The sequence below is a fragment of the Oncorhynchus mykiss genome, chromosome 4, assembly GCF_057628025.1.
Source record: "Oncorhynchus mykiss isolate SJ-2025 chromosome 4, ASM5762802v1, whole genome shotgun sequence".
In the NCBI taxonomy this organism is placed as follows: Eukaryota; Metazoa; Chordata; class Actinopteri; order Salmoniformes; family Salmonidae; genus Oncorhynchus; species Oncorhynchus mykiss.
The window spans coordinates 2945001-2968826 of record NC_143025.1 but is presented as its reverse complement, the minus strand read 5'-3'; the positions used below and the strand labels follow the sequence as shown (position 1 = coordinate 2968826).

Here is a 23826-nt window from a genome sequence, read left to right as displayed (position 1 = left end):
ATAGAGTCTCGTGTCCGTTCTGTCAGAGTTTGGAAACCTTGTGTTTTTTTGTCGATCAACTTTCAACTCAAGGTGCTAACCTATCCGGGATCCTCTGACCCCTGACCCTATAACGCCTCGATCAGACCGCCGGCTTCGTTGTACCGATGCTGCATGATAAATCCTGCAGTCAAACTGTTTTTCACGATGTAATCCAACATGTTTAATGGATGGGTGTTCAACACTCACCTTCTGCTGTTATTTCTGTTTCTAAGGTCAGTTTTTTGATGAATGACTCTCTACATTAAATGCATATTTGAATCTATAATAAATCATTTGTAAAAATGTTTTTAGCTCTAAATACAACTTGTTCCCTGATTGTGTTTAGGTTACAGTTCGAACAATCACACAATAACAGAGTTCACAGCTGTCCAAGGATAGCATAATGTATTTGTCCCTAGTAAGTATGATAAACTCTATGAAATACATATAGAAATAGATAATAGGGTTTGAAATGATCGCATTTCTTCCGTTAAAGTGACTAAGTCATCCTAGTAGTGTGTGTGTGTGGGGGGGGGGGGGGGGGGGGGGGTCAGTCCAGTTTAGTCCGGACAGCGACAGCAGCAGTCCTCTCTTCTCCCTCGGTCACCTGGGCTTTATTCTGGACGGTCATTCCCAAAACCTCTTCTATGTCTCTAATCAGGTCCTGCAGGTAAACACAAAGGAACAGGCTTTACAGTTCACGAACAAACACGCTGTCTACAACTGTAGACGCTCACAACTCAGGGGTCCATTTCAATTCCAGTCAGTTCAGAAAGTAAAGCAACATTCCAATTCCAGTCAGTTCAGAAAGTAAAGCAACATTCCAATTCCAGCCAGTTCAGAAAGTAAAGCAACATTCCAATTCCAGTCAGTTCAGAAAGTAAAGCAACATTCCAATTCCAGCCAGTTCAGAAAGTAAAGCAACATTCCAATTCCAGTCAGTTCAGAAAAGTAAAGCAACATTCCAATTCCAGCCAGTTCAGAAAGTAAAGCAACATTCCAATTCCAGTCAGTTCAGAAAGTAAAGCAACATTCCAATTCCAGTCAGTTCAGAAAAGTAAAGCAACATTCCAATTCCAGCCAGTTCAGAAAGTAAAGCAACATTCCAATTCCAGTCAGTTCAGAAAGTAAAGCAACATTCCAATTCCAGCCAGTTCAGAAAGTAAAGCAACATTCCAATTCCAGTCAGTTCAGAAAGTAAAGCAACATTCCAATTCCAGTCAGTTCAGAAAGTAAAGCAACATTCCAATTCCAGCCAGTTCAGAAAGTAAAGCAACATTCCAATTCCAGTCAGTTCAGAAAGTAAAGCAACATTCCAATTCCAGTCAGTTCAGAAAGTAAAGCAACATTCCAATTCCAGTCAGTTCAGAAAGTAAAGCAACATTTCAATTCCAGTCAGTTCAGAGAGTAAAGCAACATTCCAATTCCAGTCAGTTCAGAAAGTAAAGCAACATTCCAATTCCACATGTTCCTTATTGAAAAGCACTGAATAAGTTCTGCAGTGCACTTCCTGAACCACTAATAAATTGTTCATCAAGTCACAATACGGCGCTAATAACACACGTCGGCTGCAAACTGTGAGGTTGTTACAGCTCATTTAACAGTGTACCTTAAAGTTAGTCTCTCCCTGCATGTTGGGAGCTGATATCTCCTGATGGATGACGGACAGGTTACGAGCGAAGGTCATCAGGGCTCCCTGGAGGTCGTCACCGACGGTTCTGTTAACGACACAATGGACAAAACCCACTTCACTAACGATCGCCAGCGCGGACAATCACACCAATCACCGCGTTCGGCTTGTCGTTTTCAAGTTGTATTAGTTGTATGTATGTTGGGATTCACATAGTAGACACTGTGTTTTCAAGTTGTATTAGTTGTATGTATGTTGGGATTCACATAGTAGACACTGTCCAACAAAATGCTTAGCGGCAGGTTCCTTCTGGACAATACAACAACAATAAGAACTCATATAAGAAAAGATTATCAACGTAAAGTAAACGTCTCAGCAGAATCGAAGAAAAACAATTTGATCAGCAGGAAGACACAATTTATGTACATTTCAGTTTTGGGGAAGGAGGGATTGGGAGGGGGGGGGGGGGGGGTAAGTATTATTGACTGTATGTTTTGTTTATTCCATGTGTAACTCTGTTGTTGTTGTATGTGTCACACTGCTGTGCTTTATCTTGGCCAGGTCGCAGTTGTAAATGAGAACTTGTTCTCAACTGGCCTACCTGGTTAAATAAAGGTGTTCTCAACTGGCCTACCTGGTTAAATAAAGGTGTTCTCAACTAGCCTACCTGGTTAAATAAAGGTGTTCTCAACTAGCCTACCTGGCTAAATAAAGGTGTTCTCAACTGGCCTACCTGGCTAAATAAAGGTGTTCTCAACTGGCCTACCTGGTTAAATAAAGGTGTTCTCAACTAGCCTACCTGGTTAAATAAAGGTGTTCTCAACTAGCCTACCTGGTTAAATAAAGGTGTTCTCAACTAGCCTACCTGGTTAAATAAAGGTGTTCTCAACTAGCCTACCTGGTTAAATAAAGGTGTTCTCAACTAGCCTACCTGGTTAAATAAAGGTGTTCTCAACTAGCCTACCTGGTTAAATAAAGGTGTTCTCAACTAGCCTACCTGGTTAAATAAAGGTGTTTTCAACTAGCCTACCTGAATAAATAAAGGTGAAATTAAAATAATTAAAATAAAAAAATAAAAGTGTATAAACTGAGCAATATTTAGCGATCATAATAAGAGTCTGGTAACAGCATTTTTGCTGTGTGTGTGTGTGTGTGTGTGTGTGTGTGTGAGTAAGTTGAGTGCAGGTGGTCAGTCCTGTTCAAGTGTTCAGCAGTCTGATGCGACCCGTCAGGCTCTCGATGGCGCAGCTGTAGAACCTATTGAGGATCTGGGACCCATGCCAAATCTTTTCAGTCTCCTGAAGGGGATGAGGCGTTGTCGTGCCCTCTTCACAACCGTGTTGGGTGTGTTTGTTAGGTTGTTGGTGATGTGGACACCAAGGAACTTGAAGCTCTCGACCCGCTCCACAACAGCCCCGTCGATGTGAATGGGGGCTTGGCAGTGCCCTCCGTTTCCTGTAGTCCACAATCAGCTCCTTTGTCTTCCTGACGTTGATGGAGAGGTTGTTGTCCTGACACTACACTGCCAGTTCTCTGACCTCCTCCCTATAGGCTGTCTCATCGTTGTCGGTGATCAGGCCTACTACCACTGTTGTGTCATCAGCAAACTTAATGATGGTGTTGGAGTCGTGCCTGGCTGTGCAGTCATTTTATTTTTTAATTTTATTTTACCTTTATTTAACCAGGTAGGCAAGTTGAGAACAAGTTCTCATTTACAATTGCGACCTGGCCAAGATAAAGCAAAGCAGTTCGACAGATACAACAACACAGAGTTACACATGGAGTAAAACAAACATACAGTCAATAATAAAGTATAAACAAGTCTATATACAATGTGAGCAAATGAGGTGAGAAGGGAGGTAAAGGCAAAAAAAAGGCCTTGGTGGCAAGGTAAATACAATATAGCAAGTAAAACACTGGAATGGTAGTTTTGCAATGGAAGAATGTGCAAAGTAGAAATAAAAATAATGGGGTGCAAAGGAGCAAAATAAATAAATAAATTAAATACAGTTGGGAAAGAGGTAGTTGATAGGGCTAAATTATATGTGGGCTATGTACAGGTGCAGTAATCTGTGAGCTGCTCTGACAGTTGGTGCTTAAAGCTAGTGAGGGAGATGTGTTTCCAGTTTCAGAGATTTTTGTAGTTCGTTCCAGTCATTGGCAGCAGAGAACTGGAAAGAGAGGCGGCCAAAGAAAGAATTGGTTTTGGGGGTGACTAGAGAGATATACCTGCTGGAGCGTGTGCTACAGGTGGGAGATGCTATGGTGACCAGCGAGCTGAGATAAGGGGGGACTTTACCTAGCAGGGTCTTGTAGATGACATGGAGCCAGTGGGTTTGGCGACGAGTATGAAGCGAGGGCCAGCCAACGAGAGCGTACAGGTCGCAATGGTGGGTAGTGTATGGGGCTTTGGTGACAAAACGGATTGCACTGTGATAGACTGCATCCAGTTTGTTGAGTAGGGTATTGGAGGCTATTTTGTAAATTACATCGCCAAAGTCGAGGATTGGTAGGATGGTCATGTCATGTCAACGATGAAAATAAAACCTAACATAACTCAAACGGAAAGCATTTGCATTTCTGCGCAGGGAGTACAGGAGAGGAGCACACACCCTTGAGCAGCCCCAGTGTTGAGGATCAGCGTGGCAGATTTGTTATTTATTTATTTTTTATTTCACCTTTATTTAACCAGGTAGGCTAGTTGAGAACAAGTTCTCATTTACAAGTGCGACCTGGCCAAGATAAAGCATAGCAGTATGAGCAGACAACACAGAGTTACACATGGAGTAAACAATTAACAAGTCAATAACACAGTAGGAAAAAGGGGAGTCTATATACATTGTGTGCAAAAGGCATGAGGAGGTAGGCAAATAATTACAATTTAGCAGATTAACACTGGAGTGATAAATGATCAGATGGTCATGTGCAGGTAGAGATACTGAGAGATACTGGTGTGCAAAAGAGCATAAAAGTAAATAAATATAAACAGTATGGGGATGAGGTAGGTAAATTGGGTGGGCTATTTACCAATAGACTATGTACAGCTGCAGCGATCGGTTAGATGCTCAGATAGCAGATGTTTAAAGTTGGTGAGGGAGATAAAACTCTCCAACTTCAGCGATTTTTGCAATTCGTTCCAGTCACAGGCAGCAGAGAACTGGAAGGAAAGGCGGCCAAATGAGGTGTTGGCTTTAAGGATGATCAGTGAGATACACCTGCTGGAGCGCGTGCTATGGGTGGGTGTTGCCATTGTGACCAGTGAACTGAGATAAGGCGGAGCATTACCTAGCATGGACTTGTAGATGACCTGGAGCCAGTGGGTCTGGCGACAAATATGTAGCGAGGGCCAGCCGACTAGAGCATACAGGTCGCAGTGATGGGTGGTATAAGGTGCTTTAGTAACAAAGCGGATGGCGCCGTGATAAACTGCATCCAGTTTGCTGAGTAGAATATTGGAAGCCATTTTGTAGATGACATCGCCGAAGTCGAGGATCAGTAGGATAGTCAGTTTTACTAGGGTAAGTTTGGCGTCGTGAGTGAAGGAGGCTTTTTTGCGAAATAGAAAGACAATTCTAGATTTGATTTTGGATTGGAGATGTTTGATATGAGTCTGGAAGGAGAGTTTACAGTCTAGCCAGACACCTAGGTACTTATAGATGTCCACATATTCTAGGTCGGAACCATCCAGGGTGGTGATGCTAGTCGGGCGTGCGGGTGCAGGCAGCGAACGGTTGAAAAGCATGCATTTGGTTTTACTAGCGTTTAAGAGCAGTTGGAGGCCACGGAAGGAGTGTTGTATGGCATTGAAGCTCGTTTGGAGGTTAGATAGCACAGTGTCCAAGGAAGGGCCAGAAGTATACAGAATGGTGTCGTCTGCGTAGAGGTGGATCAGGGAATCGCCTGCAGCAAGAACAAGATCATTGATATATACAGACAAATGAGTCGGCCTGAGAATTGAACCCTGAGGCCCCATACAGAGGACAGAGGACCGGACAACATGCCCTCCGAGATGACACACTGAAATCTGTCTGCAAAGTAGTTGGCTAACCAGGCAAGGCGGTCATTAGAAAAACCGAGGCTACTGAGTCTGCCGATAAGAATATAGTGATTGACAGAGTCAAAAGCCTTGGCCAGGTCGATGAAGACGGTCGCACAGTAGAGTCTTTTATCGATGGCGGTTATGATATCATTTAGTACCTTTAGTGTGGCTGAGGTGCACCCATGACCGGCTCGGAAACCAGATTGCACAGCGGAGAAGGTACGGTGGGATTCGAGATGGTCAGTGATCTGTTTGTTGACTTGGCTTTCGAAGACCTTCGATAGGCAGGGCAGGATGGATATAGGTCTGTAACAGTTTGGGTCCAGGGTGTCTCCCCCTTTGAAGAGGGGAATGATCGTGGCAGCTTTCTAGTCCTTGGGGATCTCAGAAGATATGAAAGAGAGGTTGAACAGGCTGGTAATAGGGGTTGCGACAATGGCGGCGGATAGTTTCAGAAATAGAGGGTCCAGATTGTCAAGCCCAGCTGATTTGTACGGGTCCGGGTTTTGCAGCCCTATCAGAACATCTGCTATCTGGATTTGGGTAAAGGAGAACCTGGAGAGGCTTGGGCGAGTAGCTGCAGGGGGGGTGGAGCTGTTGGCCGAGGTTGGAGTAGCCAGGAGGAAGGCATGGCCAGCCGTTGAGAAATGCTTGTTGAAGTTGTGTTGTTGACTACCCTTACCACCTGGGGGCGGCCAGTCAGGAAGTCCAGGATCCAGTTGCAGAGGGAGGTGTTTAATCCCAGGGTCATTAGCTTAGTGATGAGCTTTGAGGGCACTATGGTGTTGAACACTGAGCTATAGTTAATGAACAGCATTCTCACATTGGTATTCCTTTTGTCCAGGTGGGTGAGGGCTAGTCATACCTTCAAACCGACCTTGTGCCATCCTTGGGAAACGGTAATACCGGCACTGAACACAAGGGGCGCTATTTTGTAACCCCACTGTGTCTCTGTAATTCGATTGTTAGCAATGCTAACAAGTACATGTATAATCTCATAGCGAATGCTAGCTAAATGCTAACAAGTACATGTATAATCTCATAGCGAATGCTAGCTAAATGCTAACAAGCTCTTGCAGGACAGTTATAAAAGTAACTCACAGTTTGCTGCACGCACAAAACAAATGATAGCCAGGAGGGTATTCTCTTCTGTTATCAAGAGGAGCTTGATTTTGCAAGAAGCTAACCACTTATCTAGATAGATAACTAGCTACTGAGTTAGCTAACCAAATGTACAACTGCAGAGCATATAGCACATTTTAGACCATTAAATAATAAGACACTGTATCTAGCTGGCAAACATTTAGTTGTGAATTCCATCCTGTCGCTATACTCCAAAAGTGTTCTCTGGCTGTACCCGTAGGAGAACAGTTTCTTAAAATTTAAATTATTTATTTATTTATTGAATATCCGAAACATATAATATACTTGCAGTGAAACCCCTCAACGACTACATCATACCAGTCATCCAACAGATTCCCATTCAGAGCGACACACAGAAGCATCCAAGGTCAATGCCCTGCTCAAGGGCATGTTGACCGATCTCCCACCAGGCCAAAAAATGTGAACCCGAACCCTCCAAGATCACCCACAGTTCCCCAATAGCTGTCCCTCAACCATTCGAGACCCCTCCCAAATGTGAAAAATACAATGAATTATATTCCCCATCCCCAAGAACCCCCCAATGCACCAACAACCAAGAGAATGGACCCCACCCCCAAGAACCCCCCCAATGCACCAACAACTAAGAGAATGAACCCCCACCCTCAAGAACCCCCCAATGCACCAACAACCAAGAGAATGAAACCCACCCCCAAGAACCCCCCAATGCACCAACAACCAAGAGAATGAACCCCACCCCCCAAGAACCCCCCCAATGCACCAACAACCAAGAGAATGAACCCCACCCCCCAAGAACCCCCCCAATGCACCAACAACCAAGAGAATGGACCCCACCCCCCAAGAACCCCCCCAATGCACCAACAACCAAGAGAATGGACCCCACCCCCAAGAACCCCCCCAATGCACCAACAACCAAGAGAATGGACCCCACCCCCAAGAACCCCCCAATGCACCAACAACCAAGAGAATGAACCCCACCCCCCAAGAACCCCCCCAATGCACCAACAACCAAGAGAATGGACCCCACCCCCAAGAACCCCCCAATGCACCAACAACCAAGAGAATGAACCCCCACCCCCAATAACCCCCCAATGCACCAACAACCAAGAGAATGGACCCCCACCCCCAAGAACCCCCCCAATGCACCAACAACCAAGAGAATGAACCCCACCCCCCAAGAACCCCCCCCAATGCACCAACAACTAAGAGAATGAACCCCACCCTCAAGAACCCCCCAATGCACCAACAACTAAGAGAATGGACCCCACCCCCAAGAACCCCCCAATGCACCAACAACCAAGAGAATGGACCCCCACCCCCAAGAACCCCCCCAATGCACCAACAACTAAGAGAATGGACCCCCACCCCCAAGAACCCCCCCAATGCACCAACAACCAAGAGAATGAACCCCACCCCCAAGAACCCCCCCAATGCACCAACAACCAAGAGAATGGAACTAAAGAGAAAAAAGGAAAAGACAGAAGAAAACAGCAAAACAACAACATTTAAAACAACGGACATCAAGGACAACTGAAATCATAACAGCAATGCCAACTGTATATGTTTGTGTGCATGTCTGGCACTATTACATGTATATGCGTGTGTTCTTGCATGTGTTTATTTGAATGGGAGTGTGTGTATACGTATGTGTACAAACACCTGCACGGCATCAGCCTCAGGCAAACCGGCATTAGTTGTAAAAACACACTGTCCCTCAAAACACACTGTCCCTCAAAACACACTGCCCCTCAAAACACACTGTCCCTCAAAACACACTGCCCCTCAAAACACACTGTCCCTCAAAACACACTGTCCCTCAAAACACACTGTCCCTCAAAACACACTGTCCCTCAAAACACACTGTCCCTCAAAACACACTGTCCCTCAAAACACACTGCCCCTCAAAACACACTGTCCCTCAAAAAACACTGTCCCTCAAAACACACTGTCCCTCAAAACACACTGTCCCTCAAAACACACTGTCCCTCAAAACACACTGTCCCTCAAAACACACTGTCCCTCAAAACACACTGTCCCTCAAAACACACTGTCCCTCAAAACACACTGTCCCTCAAAACACACTGTCCCTCAAAACACACTGTCCCTCAAAACACACTGCCCCTCAAAACACACTGTCCCTCAAAAAACACTGTCCCTCAAAACACACTGTCCCTCAAAACACACTGTCCCTCAAAACACACTGTCCCTCAAAACACACTGTCCCTCAAAACACACTGTCCCTCAAAACACACTGCCCCTCAAAACACACTGTCCCTCAAAACACACTGTCCCTCAAAACACACTGCCCCTCAAAACACACTGCACCCTCAAAACACACTGTCCCTCAAAACACACTGCCCCTCAAAACACACTGTCCCTCAAAAAACACTGTCCCTCAAAACACACTGTCCCTCAAAACACACTGTCCCTCAAAACACACTGTCCCTCAAAACACACTGTCCCTCAAAACACACTGTCCCTCAAAACACACTGCCCCTCAAAACACACTGTCCCTCAAAACACACTGTCCCTCAAAACACACTGCCCCTCAAAACACACTGCACCCTCAAAACACACTGTCCCTCAAAACACACTGCCCCTCAAAACACACTGCCCCTCAAAACACACTGCCCCTCAAAACACACTGCCCCTCAAAACACACTGTCCCTCAAAACACACTGTCCCTCAAAACACACTGTCCCTCAAAACACACTGCCCCTCAAAACACACTGCCCCTCAAAACACACTGCCCCTCAAAACACACTGCCCCTCAAAACACACTGTCCCTCAAAACACACTGCCCCTCAAAACACACTGCCCCTCAAAACACACTGCCCCTCAAAACACACTGCCCCTCAAAACACACTGTCCCTCAAAACACACTGCCCCTCAAAACACACTGCCCCTCAAAACACACTGCCCCTCAAAACACACTGCCCCTCAAAACACACTGCCCCTCAAAACACACTGCCCCTCAAAACACACTGCCCCTCAAAACACACTGCCCCTCAAAACACACTGCCCCTCAAAACACACTGCCCCTCAAAACACACTGTCCCTCAAAACACACTGTCCCTCAGAGTCATTCAAATGTACTTTTTATTATGTTTTATTTTGCTTTTATTTATTTACTTTTATCTTTGACCATCATTCTCTCTCTCACACAGCAACTCCACTCCCACTTGTCTCCAATTCCACATACCAACCCTCAGCTTCCCTCAGCCCATCCCATCTATCTCTGCTGGCCACCCTCAGCCCATCCCGTCTATCTCTGCCGGTCACCCTCAGCCCATCCCATCTATCTCTGCTGGTCACCCTCAGCCCATCCCATCTATCTCTGCTGGCCACCCTCAGCCCATCCCATCTATCTCTGCTGGACACCCTCAGCCCATCCCATCTATCTCTGCTGGCCACCCTCAGCCCCTCCCATCTATCTCTGCTGGCATCCCTCAGCCCCTCCCATCTATCTCTGCTGGCCACCCTCAGCCCCTCCCATCTATCTCTGCTGGTCACCCTCAGCCCCTCCCATCTATCTCTGCTGGTCACCCTCAGCCCCTCCCATCTATCTCTGCTGGTCACCCTCAGCCCCTCCCATCTATCTCTGCTGGCCACCCTCAGCCCATCTCATCTATCTCTGCTGGTCACCCTCAGCCCCTCCCATCTATCTCTGCTGGTCACCCTCAGCCCCTCCCATCTATCTCTGCTGGCCACCCTCAGCCCATCCCATCTATCTCTGTTGGCCACCCTCAGCCCATCTCATCTATCTCTGCTGGTCACCCTCAGCCCATCCCACCTATCTCTGCTGGTCACCCACAGCCCATCCCATCTATCTCTGCTGGTCACCCTCAGCCCATCTCATCTATCTCTGCTGGTCACCCTCAGCCCATCCCATCTATCTCTGCTGGCCACCCTCAGCCCATCCCATCTATCTCTGCTGGTCACCCTCAGCCCATCCCATCTATCTCTGCTGGTCACCCTCAGCCCATCCCACCTATCTCTGCTGGTCACCCTCAGCCCATCCCATCTATCTCTGCTGGCCACCCTCAGCCCATCTCATCTATCTCTGCTGGTCACCCTCAGCCCATCCCATCTATCTCTGCTGGCCACCCTCAGCCCCTCCCATCTATCTCTGCTGGCATCCCTCAGCCCATCTCATCTATCTCTGCTGGTCACCCTCAGCCCATCACATCTATCTCTGCTGGACACCCTCAGCCCATCCCTTCTATCTCTGCTGGTCACCCTCAGCCCATCCCTTCTATCTCTGCTGGTCACCCTCAGCCCATCCCATCTATCTCTGCTGGTCACCCTCAGCCCATCCCATCTATCTCTGCTGGCCACCCTCAGCCCATCCCATCTATCTCTGCTGGTCACCCTCAGCCCATCCCATCTATCTCTGCTGGTCACCCTCAGCCCCTCCCATCTATCTCTGCTGGTCACCCTCAGCCCATCCCATCTATCTCTGCTGGTCACCCTCAGCCCATCCCATCTATCTCTGCTGGTCACCCTCAGCCCATCCCATCTATCTCTGCTGGACACCCTCAGCCCATCCCATCTATCTCTGCTGGTCACCCTCAGCCTATCCCATCTATCTCTGCTGGTCACCCTCAGCCCATCCCATCTATCTCTGCTGGTCACCCTCAGCCCATCCCATCTATCTCTGCTGGTCACCCTCAGCCCATCCCATCTATCTCTGCTGGTCACCCTCAGCCTATCCCATCTACCACTTCAGGTTTCTATGCAACACATATCTTTCAACTATGCTGTGATGTTTAACGTACGTTTTCAATCTATCTAATCGAATAGAATCCACCAATTGCGTGTTGAAGATCAATACTTTTATTAAGAGTATTAGTATATTAGTAATTGACTGACCCGGTCTCTCCAGATCTCCTAACAGTACTATTTCTAGGGTCAATTTTAGATCAATGCTCTGCATTTTCAGCCATTCTTGAACCTGAGACCAGAAACAGGCAACCTGAGGGCAATACCAAAATAAATGGTCTATTGATTCTGTATCCTCACAACAAAATCTGCAGAGCTTCGATGACTTTATCCCCCAAATATTCAACATTTTGTTGGTGGCAAGAATTCTAAATAATAATTTTAGCCGAAAAGCACGAAATCTTGAATCTTGTGGTGTTTTATATATCAACTCATACACCCTGTACCATGGAATCGGTACATCAAACATCGCTTCCCAACTATTTTGCAATCTGTATGGCACAGGAGAACCGTTTTTGGTTCCAGGTAGAACCCTTCTTGGTTTCAGATAGAACCCTTCTTGGTTCCAGGTAGAACCCTTTTTGGTTCCAGGTAGAACAATTTTGGGTTCGATGTAAAACCCTCTGTGGAAATGATTCTACAAGGAACCCAAAATGATTCTACTTGGGACCAAAAGTGTTATTCCTGGAACCAACAAGTAAACATTTTTTAAAAAGGGTTCTCCTACGGGGACACCCGAAAAACCCTTTAAGGTTCTAGAACACGTTTTTGTAAGAGTGTAGATCACCTGGCAACACAACAGGGAGTGACTCAGAAGGCTACGGTCTCTCGTCGTCGTGTGCTTGTAAACAGGCTTGTGACTGGGAACTGGGAACGGTAAGAAGTGAAATGAAGAATGGGATCTGCTTTATCTCCTAAAGAATGGCACACGTTGACTGCAGGTACTGTATTTACTTAAAAAAGTAGCTTAAAAAAAAAAAATATAATAATGTAAACGTCAAAGAAATAGTTTCAACGGTATTTTGAAAAACCGCCCCGTGGCTATATGTGTATGTGCGTGCGTCGGCGGGGCGGTCGTGGTGGGCCGGTTTGGGTTAAAGTCCACTCCAGGGACGTTTTTTAGACCAAGTCCATCCCAGCTACTGTTGGGTCGTCAGCGGTGTGTGTGTGTGTGTGTGTGTGTGTCGTAGCTAAATGAGCTACTTCAGCTGAGTTGATCCCCAGTCGTTGGGGAGAGATTGTGGTGTACAGACAAAGAGTTTGACAGCAGTAGCATGTAAGCCACAGGATTGATGTGATTAGATTACAGTTATCTTCAATAACCCCATTCCATACAAACTGCTGAGGATTTCCCATTTACTAAACCAAAAGGGACATGCTAATCCTTTGAAGGAATGCGGTGTGTCTTCAGCACTCTCCTATTCAGTTAAAACTCTCGGTTCTCTCTCATTCATTTTAACAGAACAGGTTAAAGTGAACCCAAAAGGCCTTTTGTGTGTGTTTGTGTGTGTTAGTGTGTGTTTAGTGTGTGTTTAGTGTGTGTTTAGTGTGTTTAGCGTGTGTTGTGTGTGTTAGTGTGTGTTTAGTGTGTTTAGTGTGTTTAGTGTGTTTAGTGTGTGTTAGTGTGTGTTTAGTGTGTGTTAGTGTGTGTTTAGTGTGTTTAGTGTGTGTTTAGTGTGTGTTTAGTGTGTGTTTAGTGTGTGTTTAGTGTGTTTAGTGTGTGTTTAGTGTGTGTTTAGTGTGTGTTTAGTGTGTGTTTAGCGTGTGTTTAGTGTGTTTAGTGTGTGTTTAGTGTGTGTTTGTGTGTGTTTAGTGTGTTTAGTGTGTGTTTAGTGTGTGTTTAGTGTGTGTTTAGTGTGTGTTTAGTGTGTGTTTAGCGTGTTTAGTGTGTTTAGCGTGTGTTTAGTGTGTTTAGTGTGTTTAGTGTGTGTTAGTGTGTGTTTAGTGTGTTTAGTGTGTTTAGTGTGTTTAGTGTGTTTAGTGTGTGTTTAGTGTGTGTTAGTGTGTGTTTAGTGTGTGTTTAGTGTGTGTTTAGTGTGTTTAGCGTGTGTTTAGTGTGTTTAGTGTGTGTTTAGTGTGTGTTTGTGTGTTTAGTGTGTGTTTAGTGTGTGTTTAGTGTGTGTTTAGTGTGTGTTTGTGTGTGTTTGTGTGTGTTTGTGTGTGTTTGTGTGTGTTAGTGTGTGTTTAGTGTGTGTTTAGTGTGTGTTTAGTGTGTTTAGCGTGTGTTTAGTGTGTTTAGTGTGTTTAGTGTGTGTTAGTGTGTGTTTAGTGTGTGTTTAGTGTGTGTTTAGTGTGTTTAGCGTGTGTTTAGTGTGTTTAGTGTGTGTTTAGTGTGTGTTTGTGTGTTTAGTGTGTGTTTAGTGTGTGTTTAGTGTGTGTTTAGTGTGTTTAGCGTGTGTTTAGTGTGTTTAGTGTGTGTTTAGTGTGTGTTAGTGTGTGTTTAGTGTGTGTTTAGTGTGTGTTTAGTGTGTGTTCATATGAAAGATACTCACACCATCCCCAGACTGTTTCGCTCACAGCTGTCATGGAGAACAAAGACCGTGCCTTGTTTTTCCTACAACACAGACGATAATACACTGCGTTTATTTAAACAGACGTGCTTCTACACCTGCATTGCCTGCTGTTTTGGGGTTTTAGGCTGGGTTTCTGTACAGCACTTTGAGATATCAGCTGATGTACGAAGGGCTTTATAAATACATGTGATTTGACATATTCATTTTTCTAACCTATCGTTAAAACGTTAACTACAATTTTGTTTTTTTACTTAAAAAAAAAATATTTGTTCACAGGTGCCGTTGTAAAAAAACAAACGACAACACTATATTGTTACTTGTCAGTGACAGGGTAGGACAGAGACGAGGCCGTACCTTGATGTCGAAGCCGATGCCTTGAGCCTTGCACATCTGGAAGAAGACACTATAGTGCACCATGGACAGGTTGGTGTGGAGCAGCCGGCTCCCCAGGACAGCATAGCGACTGGCCACCGCTGGGAGCTGGAGAGAGAACCATTACCACGACTAGTGTTACTGTACCATTATCACAATTATTAACAAAGAAATGAAGATGAAGCCACAGAGACAGAAGATGTAAAGAGATAGCAACATTTAAAAGGGAAATGACCTGCATTGAAAAAGGTTTAAAAGAGAGTGAAAGAAATTAAGTCAGAGAGACCGAATGTGGAAGAGGTAAACAGGAAGTATATAGCCTGGTGATTGTGGAAGAGGTAAACAGGAAGTATATATCCTGGTGATTGTGGAAGAGGTAAACAGGAAGTATATATCCTGGTGATTGTGGAAGAGGTAAACAGGAAGTATATAGTCTGGTGATTGTGGAAGAGGTAAACAGGAAGTGTATAGCCTGGTGATTGTGGAAGAGGTAAACAGGAAGTATATAGCCTGGTGATTGTGGAAGAGGTAAACAGGAAGTATATAGTCTGGTGATTGTGGAAGAGGTAAACAGGAAGTATATATCCTGGTGATTGTGGAAGAGGTAAACAGGAAGTATATAGCCTGGTGATTGTGGAAGAGGTAAACAGGAAGTATATATCCTGGTGATTGTGGAAGAGGTAAACAGGAAGTATATAGCCTGGTGATTGTGGAAGAGGTAAACAGGAAGTGTATAGCCTGGTGATTGTGGAAGAGGTAAACAGGAAGTATATAGCCTGGTGATTGTGGAAGAGGTAAACAGGAAGTATATAGTCTGGTGATTGTGGAAGAGGTAAACAGGAAGTATATATCCTGGTGATTGTGGAAGAGGTAAACAGGAAGTATATAGCCTGGTGATTGTGGAAGAGGTAAACAGGAAGTATATAGCCTGGTGATTGTGGAAGAGGTAAACAGGAAGTATATAGCCTGGTGATTGTGGAAGAGGTAAACAGGAAGTATATAGTCTGGTGATTGTGGAAGAGGTAAACAGGAAGTATATAGCCTGGTGATTGTGGTAGAGGTAAACAGGAAGTATTTTGCCTGGTCCTATTTGGTTTTAAAGGTCCACTTCGGCCACGAAAAACGGTCCAACTCCGACCCCCTTTCGAAATGTTAAAACAGAAATGGGGGTGTGTTTTTGGTGGTTCATCGATGTGTCATTCCGGTCATGCGCGCAGAGTCCAACGTAGCTAGTTCGTTAGCTAAACTAGCCACTGTAGCTGGCCAGTAACTCCTCCAGTATGTGTTGTGACGTAGCTAGTTTGTTAGCTAAGCTAGCCACTGTAGCTGGCCAGTAACTCCTCCAGTATGTGTTGTGACGTAGCTAGTTTGTTAGCTAAGCTAGCCACTGTAGCTGGCCAGTAACTCCTCCAGTATGTGTTGTGACGTAGCTAGTTTGTTAGCTAAGCTAGCTACTGTAGCTAGTCTGTAACTCCTCCAGTATGCATTGATGTGACGTAGCTAGCTTGTTAGCTAAGCTAGCAACTGTAGCTAGTCTGTAACTCCTCCAGTATGTATTGATGTGACGTAGCTAGCTTGTTAGCTAAGCTAGCAACTGTATCTAGTCTGTAACTCCTCCAGTATGTGTTGATGTGACGTAGCTAGCTTGTTAGCTAAGCTAGCAACTGTAGCTAGTCTGTAACTCCTCCAGTATGTGTTGATGTGACGTAGCTAGCTTGTTAGCTAAGTTAGCCACTGTAGCTAGTCTGTAACTCCTCCAGTATGTGTTGATGTGACGTAGCTAGCTTGTTAGCTAAGCTAGCAACTGTAGCTAGTCTGTAACTCCTCCAGTATGTATTGATGTGACGTAGCTAGCTTGTTAGCTAAGCTAGCAACTGTATCTAGTCTGTAACTCCTCCAGTATGTGTTGATGTGACATAGCTAGCTTGTTAGCTAAGCTAGCAACTGTAGCTAGTCTGTAACTCCTCCAGTATGTGTTGATGTGACGTAGCTAGCTTGTTAGCTAAGTTAGCCACTGTAGCTAGTCTGTAACTCCTCCAGTATGTGTTGATGTGACGTAGCTAGCTTGTTAGCTAAGTTAGCCACTGTAGCTAGTCTGTAACTCCTCCAGTATGTGTTGATGTCATTTCACAGGATTTGTTTCGGGATGGAAGCTGTAGAGATCGGTAAGCAATGGCACTTCAGTTGCCAAATATCCTACTCACCACCACCCCCCCCAAAAAAAATGTAAGCATTAAATGACCTGCAGTTTTGGCCTGTGTGTGGCATAATATTGATCCTATTGGCCAGGGTGTGTGGCATAATGTTGACCCTATTGGCCAGGGTGTGTGGCATAATATTGACCCTATTGGCCAGGGTGTGTGTGGCATAATATTGACCCTATTGGCCAGGGTGTGTGGCATAATGTTGACCCTATTGGCCAGTGTGTGGGGCATAATGTTGACCCTACTGGCTGGGGTGTGTGTGGCATAATGTTGACCCTATTGGCATAATGTTGAACCTATTGGCTGGGGGGGGGTGTGGGGCATAATGTTGACCCTATTGGCATAATATTGACCCTATTGGCCAGGGTGTGTGTGGCATAATGTTGACCCTATTGGCTGGGGTGTGTGTGGCATAATGTTGACCCTATTGGCATAATGGTGAACCTATTGGCTGGGGGGGTGTGGGGCATAATGTTGACCCTATTGGCATAATATTGACCCTATTGGCCAGGGTGTGTGTGGCATAATGTTGACCCTATTGGCCAGGGTGTGTGTGGCATAATGTTGACCCTATTGGCCAGGGTGTGTGGCATAATGTTGACCCTATTGGCCAGGGTGTGTGTGGCATAATGTTGACCCTATTGGCCAGGGTGTGTGGCTGACCCTATTGGCCAGGGTGTGTGTGGCATAATGTTGACCCTATTGGCCAGGGTGTGTGGCTGACCCTATTGGCCAGGGTGTGTGTGGCATAATGTTGACCCTATTGGCCAAGGTGTGTGGCATAATGTTGACCCTATTGGCCAGGGTGTGTGGCATAATGTTGAACCTATTGGCCAGGGTGTGTGGCATAATGTTGACCCTATTGGCCAGGGGGGGGGGGCATAATGTTGACCCTATTGGCCGGGGGGGGGGCATAATGTTGACCCTATTGGCCGGGGGGGGCATAATGTTGACCCTATTGGCCGGGGGGGGGGGGGGGGGGGGGGGGGCATAATGTTGACCCTATTGGCCAGGGTGTGTGGCATAATGTTGACCCTATTGGCCCGGGGGGGGGGGGGGGGGGGGGCATATCACCTCATTATTATGGGGCATAATGTTGAATTCCATTCTGGGTTAGAGTTTAATTGTCATGGAGCATTGTGGTGCCAGTGTGCATGGAGGAGAAGTCGCTGTAAGTTCCTACACATGTCCTTAGGGTCGTACAGTGTTGAGGTCGGGGAGTATACTGTGATTTGTAATAACGGTGTTTGGGGAGTATACTGTGATTTGTAATAACGGTGTTTGGGGAGTATGTGTGATTAGCGAACGTGATGAGCGCCGGGCAGCAGGGGGCACACGTGGGTTAACTGTTGGGCCTTCCATAATTAATTGGAGGGAGGAACAAATGAATGTGTTTGAAAAGACATGCCAGGTCACTGACATATGATGCCAGATACAAGATACAGCTGATGGCATCATGACTCCAATAGTCTTAAGTTTACGTTTGGGATAGAAAACATAATTAGAATAGTGAGGCAATCGTATAGAAATAAAATGACTAGAAAGGCCAAAGCTAAGACCACGGCAACATGTCTGAATTTATCATTCTAGTTCTACGTCATTATATTTGTATGTACTAAAAGCCCCCTGTCTGCTTCAGAGACCCAGCTTCAGGACTAAAACCCCCCTGTCTGCTTCAGAGACCCAGCTTCAGGACTAAAACCCCCTGTCTGCTTCAGAGACCCAGCTTCAGGACTAAACACCCCCTGTCTGCTTCAGAGACCCAGCTTCAGGACTAAAACCCCCTGTCTGCTTCAGAGACCCAGCTTCAGGACTAAAACCCCCTGTCTGCTTCAGAGACCCAGCTTCAGGACTAAAACCCCCTGTCTGCTTCAGAGACCCAGCTTCAGGACTAAAAACCTCCTGTCTGCTTCAGAGACCCAGCAGCAGGACTAAAACCCCCCTGTCTGCTTCAGAGACCCAGCTTCAGGACTAAAACCCCCTGTCTGCTTCAGAGACCCAGCTTCAGGACTAAAACCCCCTGTCTGCTTCAGAGACCCAGCTTCAGGACTAAAACCCCCCTGTCTGCTTCAGAGACCCAGCTTCAGGACTAAAACCCCCTGTCTGCTTCAGAGACCCAGCTTCAGGACTAAAACCCCCCTGTCTGCTTCAGAGACCCAGCTTCAGGACTAAAAACCCCCTGTCTGCTTCAGAGACCCAGCAGCAGGACTGAACGCCCTCTGTCTGCTTCAGAGACCCGGCTTCTGCCCATAACTCATTGTGATGGCCGTGTGCTTCCATTTGTCAGAGCCAGTCTCCTCACACAACAATAAAAGTATGTCTGCCCAGCAGGGATTTAATTGTGTTTGTAATATCCAGTGGTCTCTGATGATAGGCCAGTTCTAAAGACATTATCACGCAGCAGAGAGCAGGGTCGGAGACATATTGTTGTGGTACTGGTGCATCGAGAGATCACACACACACACACTCACACGCACGCACACACACACACACACACGCACGCAAACACACACACACACACACGCACGCACACACACACGCAAACACGCAAACACGCAAACACACACACACACACACACGCAAACACACACACACACACACACACACACACACACCTGAATGTAAATGGATGTTTGATGAAATAAGACCAGTGGCAGACTAACAAGCGTAGACTCCTGTGTGTCTCTCCTAATAAAAGGAGTGTATTGTTTAGAGGACTGGCTGGCTGATGTACGTCAAGCTGATCTAATGCGGCGCTCTGTTCAGGCACGCACAAACACACACACACACACACACACACACAGCTTGCATAATGAACACTATATCTATGCATTATTAATGGCTTCATTATCCAGGCTCATCAGTCAAAATGATAATGGATTAATTTAGCAGCTAAGCACCAGTTGGGTTCAGGCCAGAGCAGGGAGGACGTAATTACAGTATTTAGTTGTATTTAAATAAATAAACACGGATCAATGTGGGTGGATCTTATTGTGACACACTGAGACAATATTCAATGATAGATTTCAGCAATAAGGCCTGAGGGGTGTGATGGTGGTGGAGGAGGTGGAGGAAGAGGAGGAGGAGGTGGAGGATGTAGTGGAGGAAGAGGAGGAGGAGCTGGAGGATGTGGAGGAGGAGGAGAAGGATGTGGAGGAGGTGGAGGTAGTGGAGAAAGAGGAGGAGGATGTGGAGGTGGTGGGGGAGGATGTGGAGGAGGTGGAGGATGTGGAGGAGGATGTGGAGGTGGTGGAGGAGGATGTGGAGGATGTGGAGGTGGTAGAGGTGGAGGATGTGAAGGATGTGGAGGAGGTAGAGGATGTGGAGGTGGTGGAGGATGTGGAGGTGGTGGAGGAGGTGGTGTAGGAGGAGGTGGAGGTGGTGGAGGATGTGGAGGTGGTGGAGGATGTGGTGGTGGTGGAGGATGTGGAGGTGGTGGAGGAGGTGGAGGAGGTGGTGGAGGAGGATGTGGAGGTGGTGGAGGATGTGGAGGTGGTGGTGGAGGAGGTGGTGGAGGATGTGGAGGTGGTGGAGGAGGTGGAGGATGTATAGGTGGTGGAGGAGGATGTGGAGGTGGTGGAGAATGATGTAGAGGTGGAGGTGGTGGAGGATGTGGAGGTAGTGGAGGATGTGGAGGTGGTGGAGGATGTGGAGGTGGTGGTGGAGGAGGTGGTGGAGGAGGATGTGGAGGTGGTGGAGGATGTGGGGGAGGATGTGGAGGTGGATGTGGAGGTGGTGGAGGAGGATGTGGAGGTGGTGGAGGATGTGGAGGTGGTAGAGGAGGAGGTGGTGGTGGTGGAGGATGTGAAGGTGGTGGAGGATGTGGAGGTGGTGGAGGAGGAGGTGGTGGAGGAGGTGGTGGAAGTGGAGGATGTGGAGGTGGTGGTGGAAGAGGATGTGGAGGTGGTGGAGGAGGAGGTGGAGGTGGTGGAGGATGTGGAGGTGATGGAGGAGGATGTGGAGGTGGTGGAGGAGGAGGTGGTGGAGGAGGATATGGAGGTGGTGGAGGTGGTGGAGGAGGATGTGGAGGTGGTGGAGAAGGATGTGGAGGTGGAGGAGGTGGTGGTGGTGGAGGATGTGGAGGTGGAGGAGGTGGAGGTGATGGAGGATGTGGAGGTGGTGGAGGAGGTGGTGGAGATGGAGGATGTGGAGGTGGTGGAGGAGGATGTGGAGGAGGTGGAGGATGTGGAGGTGATGGAGGAGGTGGAGATGATGGTGGAGAGAAGCAGGTTGTTGGTGGTGGAGGTGGTGAGAAGCAGGTTGTTGGTGGTGGAGGTGGTGAGAAGCAGGTTGTTGGTTCTGGGGGTGGTGAGAAGCTGGTTGTTGGTGGTGGAGGTGGTGAGAAGCAGGTTGTTGATGGTAGGAGGGTGGGGGGTGGGGGTCAGAAACAGGTTGGTGGGGGTCATAGGGACATTCTACAGGAAGAAACAGGACTCTAAAACATATTGTAAAATCTGTTTGAAGAGAACAGAGATGAGAAACTAAAGGAACGCCTACAGCAGTTTCTTTGGATCCTTTCTGGCGCAGGAAGGGCTTGGTGAGGGGGACCTCCAGACGACTGGTCCGACAGTCCAGGCTTCCCCCCGTCATCATGAGCATCAGCTGGGTCATGGCCAACTGGTTACTATAGCTCAGGTCCAGGTCCACTGCCCACACCTAAAGAGAACAATAGCTGTTGTCACACCCACATCACATCACCACTTAGATACTAAGTCAATGAACTGACACGAAAATAACTAAAATGACTTTTTCTTATCCTAACATCTTTTAATTGTGGCAATGTTTAGTTTCTATCAGGACTGATGGTGTGTTTCCATCAGGACTGATGGTGTGTTTCAGGACTGATGGTGTGTTTCCATCAGGACTGATGGTGTGTTTCAGGACTGATGGTGTGTTTCCATCAGGACTGATGGTGTGTTTCCATCAGGACTGATGGTGTGTTTCAGGACTGATAGTGTGTTTCCATCAGGACTGATTGTGTGTTTCTATCAGGACTGATGGTGTGTTTCTATCAGGACTGATGGTGTGTTTCAGGACTGATGGTGTGTTTCTATCAGGACTGATGGTGTGTTTCTATCTGATGGTGTGTTTCTATAAGGACCGATGGTGTGTTTCTATCAGGACTGATGGTGTGTTTCTATCTGATGGTGTGTTTCTATCTGTTGGTGTGTTTCTATCAGGACTGATGGTGTGTTTCTATCAGGACTGATGGTGTGTTTCTATCAGGACTGATGGTGTGTTTCTATCAGGACTGATGGTGTGTTTCTATCTGATGGTGTGTTTCTATCAGGACTGATGGTGTGTTTCTATCTGATGGTGTGTTTCTATCAGGACTGATGGTGTGTTTCCATCTGATGGTGTGTTTCTATCAGGACTGATGGTGTGTTTCTATCTGATGGTGTGTTTCTATCAGGACTGATGGTGTGTTTCTATCTGATGGTGTGTTTCTATCAGGACTGATGGTGTGTTTCTATCTGATGGTGTGTTTCTATCAGGACTGATGGTGTGTTTCTATCTGATGGTGTGTTTCTATCAGGACTGATGGTGTGTTTCTACCTGATTGTGTGTTTCTATCTGATGGTGTGTTTCTACCAGGACTGATGGTGTGTTTCCATCTGATGGTGTGTTTCTATCAGGACTGATGGTGTGTTTCTACCTGATTGTGTGTTTCTATCTGATGGTGTGTTTCTACCAGGACTGATGGTGTGTTTCTATCTGATGGTGTGTTTCTATCTGATGGTGTGTTTCTATCTGATGGTGTGTTTCTACCAGGACTGATGGTGTGTTTCTACCAGGACTGATGGTGTGTTTCTATCAGGACTGATGGTGTGTTTCTATCTGATGGTGTGTTTCTACCAGGACTGATGGTGTGTTTCTATCAGGACTGATGGTGTGTTTCAGGACTGATGGTGTGTTTCTATCTGATGGTGTGTTTCTATCAGGACTGATGGTGTGTTTCTATCAGGAGTGATGGTGTGTTTCTATCAGGAGTGATGGTGTGTTTCTATCTGATGGTGTGTTTCTATCAGGACTGATGGTGTGTTTCTATCTGATGGTGTGTTTCTATCTGATGGTGTGTTTCTATCAGGACTGATGGTGTGTTTCTACCAGGACTGATGGTGTGTTTCTACCAGGACTGATGGTGTGTTTCTATCTGATGGTGTGTTTCTATCAGGACTGATGGTGTGTTTCTACCAGGACTGATGGTGTGTTTCTATCAGGACTGATGGTGTGTTTCTACCAGGACTGATGGTGTGTTTCTACCAGGACTGATGGTGTGTTTCTACCAGGACTGATGGTGTGTTTCCATCAGGACTGATGGTGTGTTTCTATCAGGACTGATGGTGTGTTTCAGGACTGATGGTGTGTTTCTACCAGGACTGATGGTGTGTTTCTATCAGGACTGATGGTGTGTTTCAGGACTGATGGTGTGTTTCTATCAGGACTGATGGTGTGTTTCAGGACTGATGGTGTGTTTCTACCAGGACTGATGGTGTGTTTCTATCAGGACTGATGGTGTGTTTCTACCAGGACTGATGGTGTGTTTCCATCAGGACTGATGGTGTGTTTCTATCAGGACTGATGGTGTGTTTCTACCAGGACTGATGGTGTGTTTTAGGATCTTTAGTACTTTCTGCACATCAAGATTAAAGGAATACAACTCCACATTCAAACAGAAACAAACTGGTTTAATATAAAAACCAACAAGCATTAATAGTAATAATATATATATATAGATAGAGATAGATATTATTATAAAGATAGATATATATATTATTATAAAGATAGATATATATAGATAGAGATATATATTATTATATAGATAGATATATGTAGAGATGGATATTATATAGATATATATATAGATAGAGATAGATATTATTATATAGATAGATATATGTAGAGATGGATATTATATAGATATATATATAGATAGAGATAGATATTATTATATAGATAGATATATGTAGAGATGGATATTATATAGATATATATATAGATAGAGATAAATATTATTATATATATATATATATATATATATATATAGATAGATATTATTATATAGATAGATATATATATAGATAGATATTATTATATAGATATAGATAGATAGATATTATTATATAGATAGATATATATATAGAGATAGATATTATTATAAAGATAGATATAAATAGATAGAAATAGATATTATATAGATAG

At 45.8% G+C, this 23826-nt stretch overlaps 1 protein-coding gene across 1 annotated transcript in view; it reads right to left on the bottom strand.

Moving 5' to 3' along the window:
* Positions 1 to 409: 409 nt before the first annotated feature.
* The window catches only part of iqch (IQ motif containing H), a 102299-nt gene continuing 78882 nt past the window's right edge, over positions 410 to 23826 (bottom strand). The window contains exons 19-23 of the mRNA XM_090230832.1: positions 21121 to 21279; positions 14402 to 14527; positions 14027 to 14088; positions 1631 to 1739; positions 410 to 685 (exon numbers count right to left, since the gene is read on the bottom strand). Coding sequence (XP_090086958.1) covers positions 572 to 685; positions 1631 to 1739; positions 14027 to 14088; positions 14402 to 14527; positions 21121 to 21279 — 570 coding nt within the window. The 3' untranslated portion in view covers positions 410 to 571. The remainder of the gene's footprint in view (positions 686 to 1630; positions 1740 to 14026; positions 14089 to 14401; positions 14528 to 21120; positions 21280 to 23826) is intronic.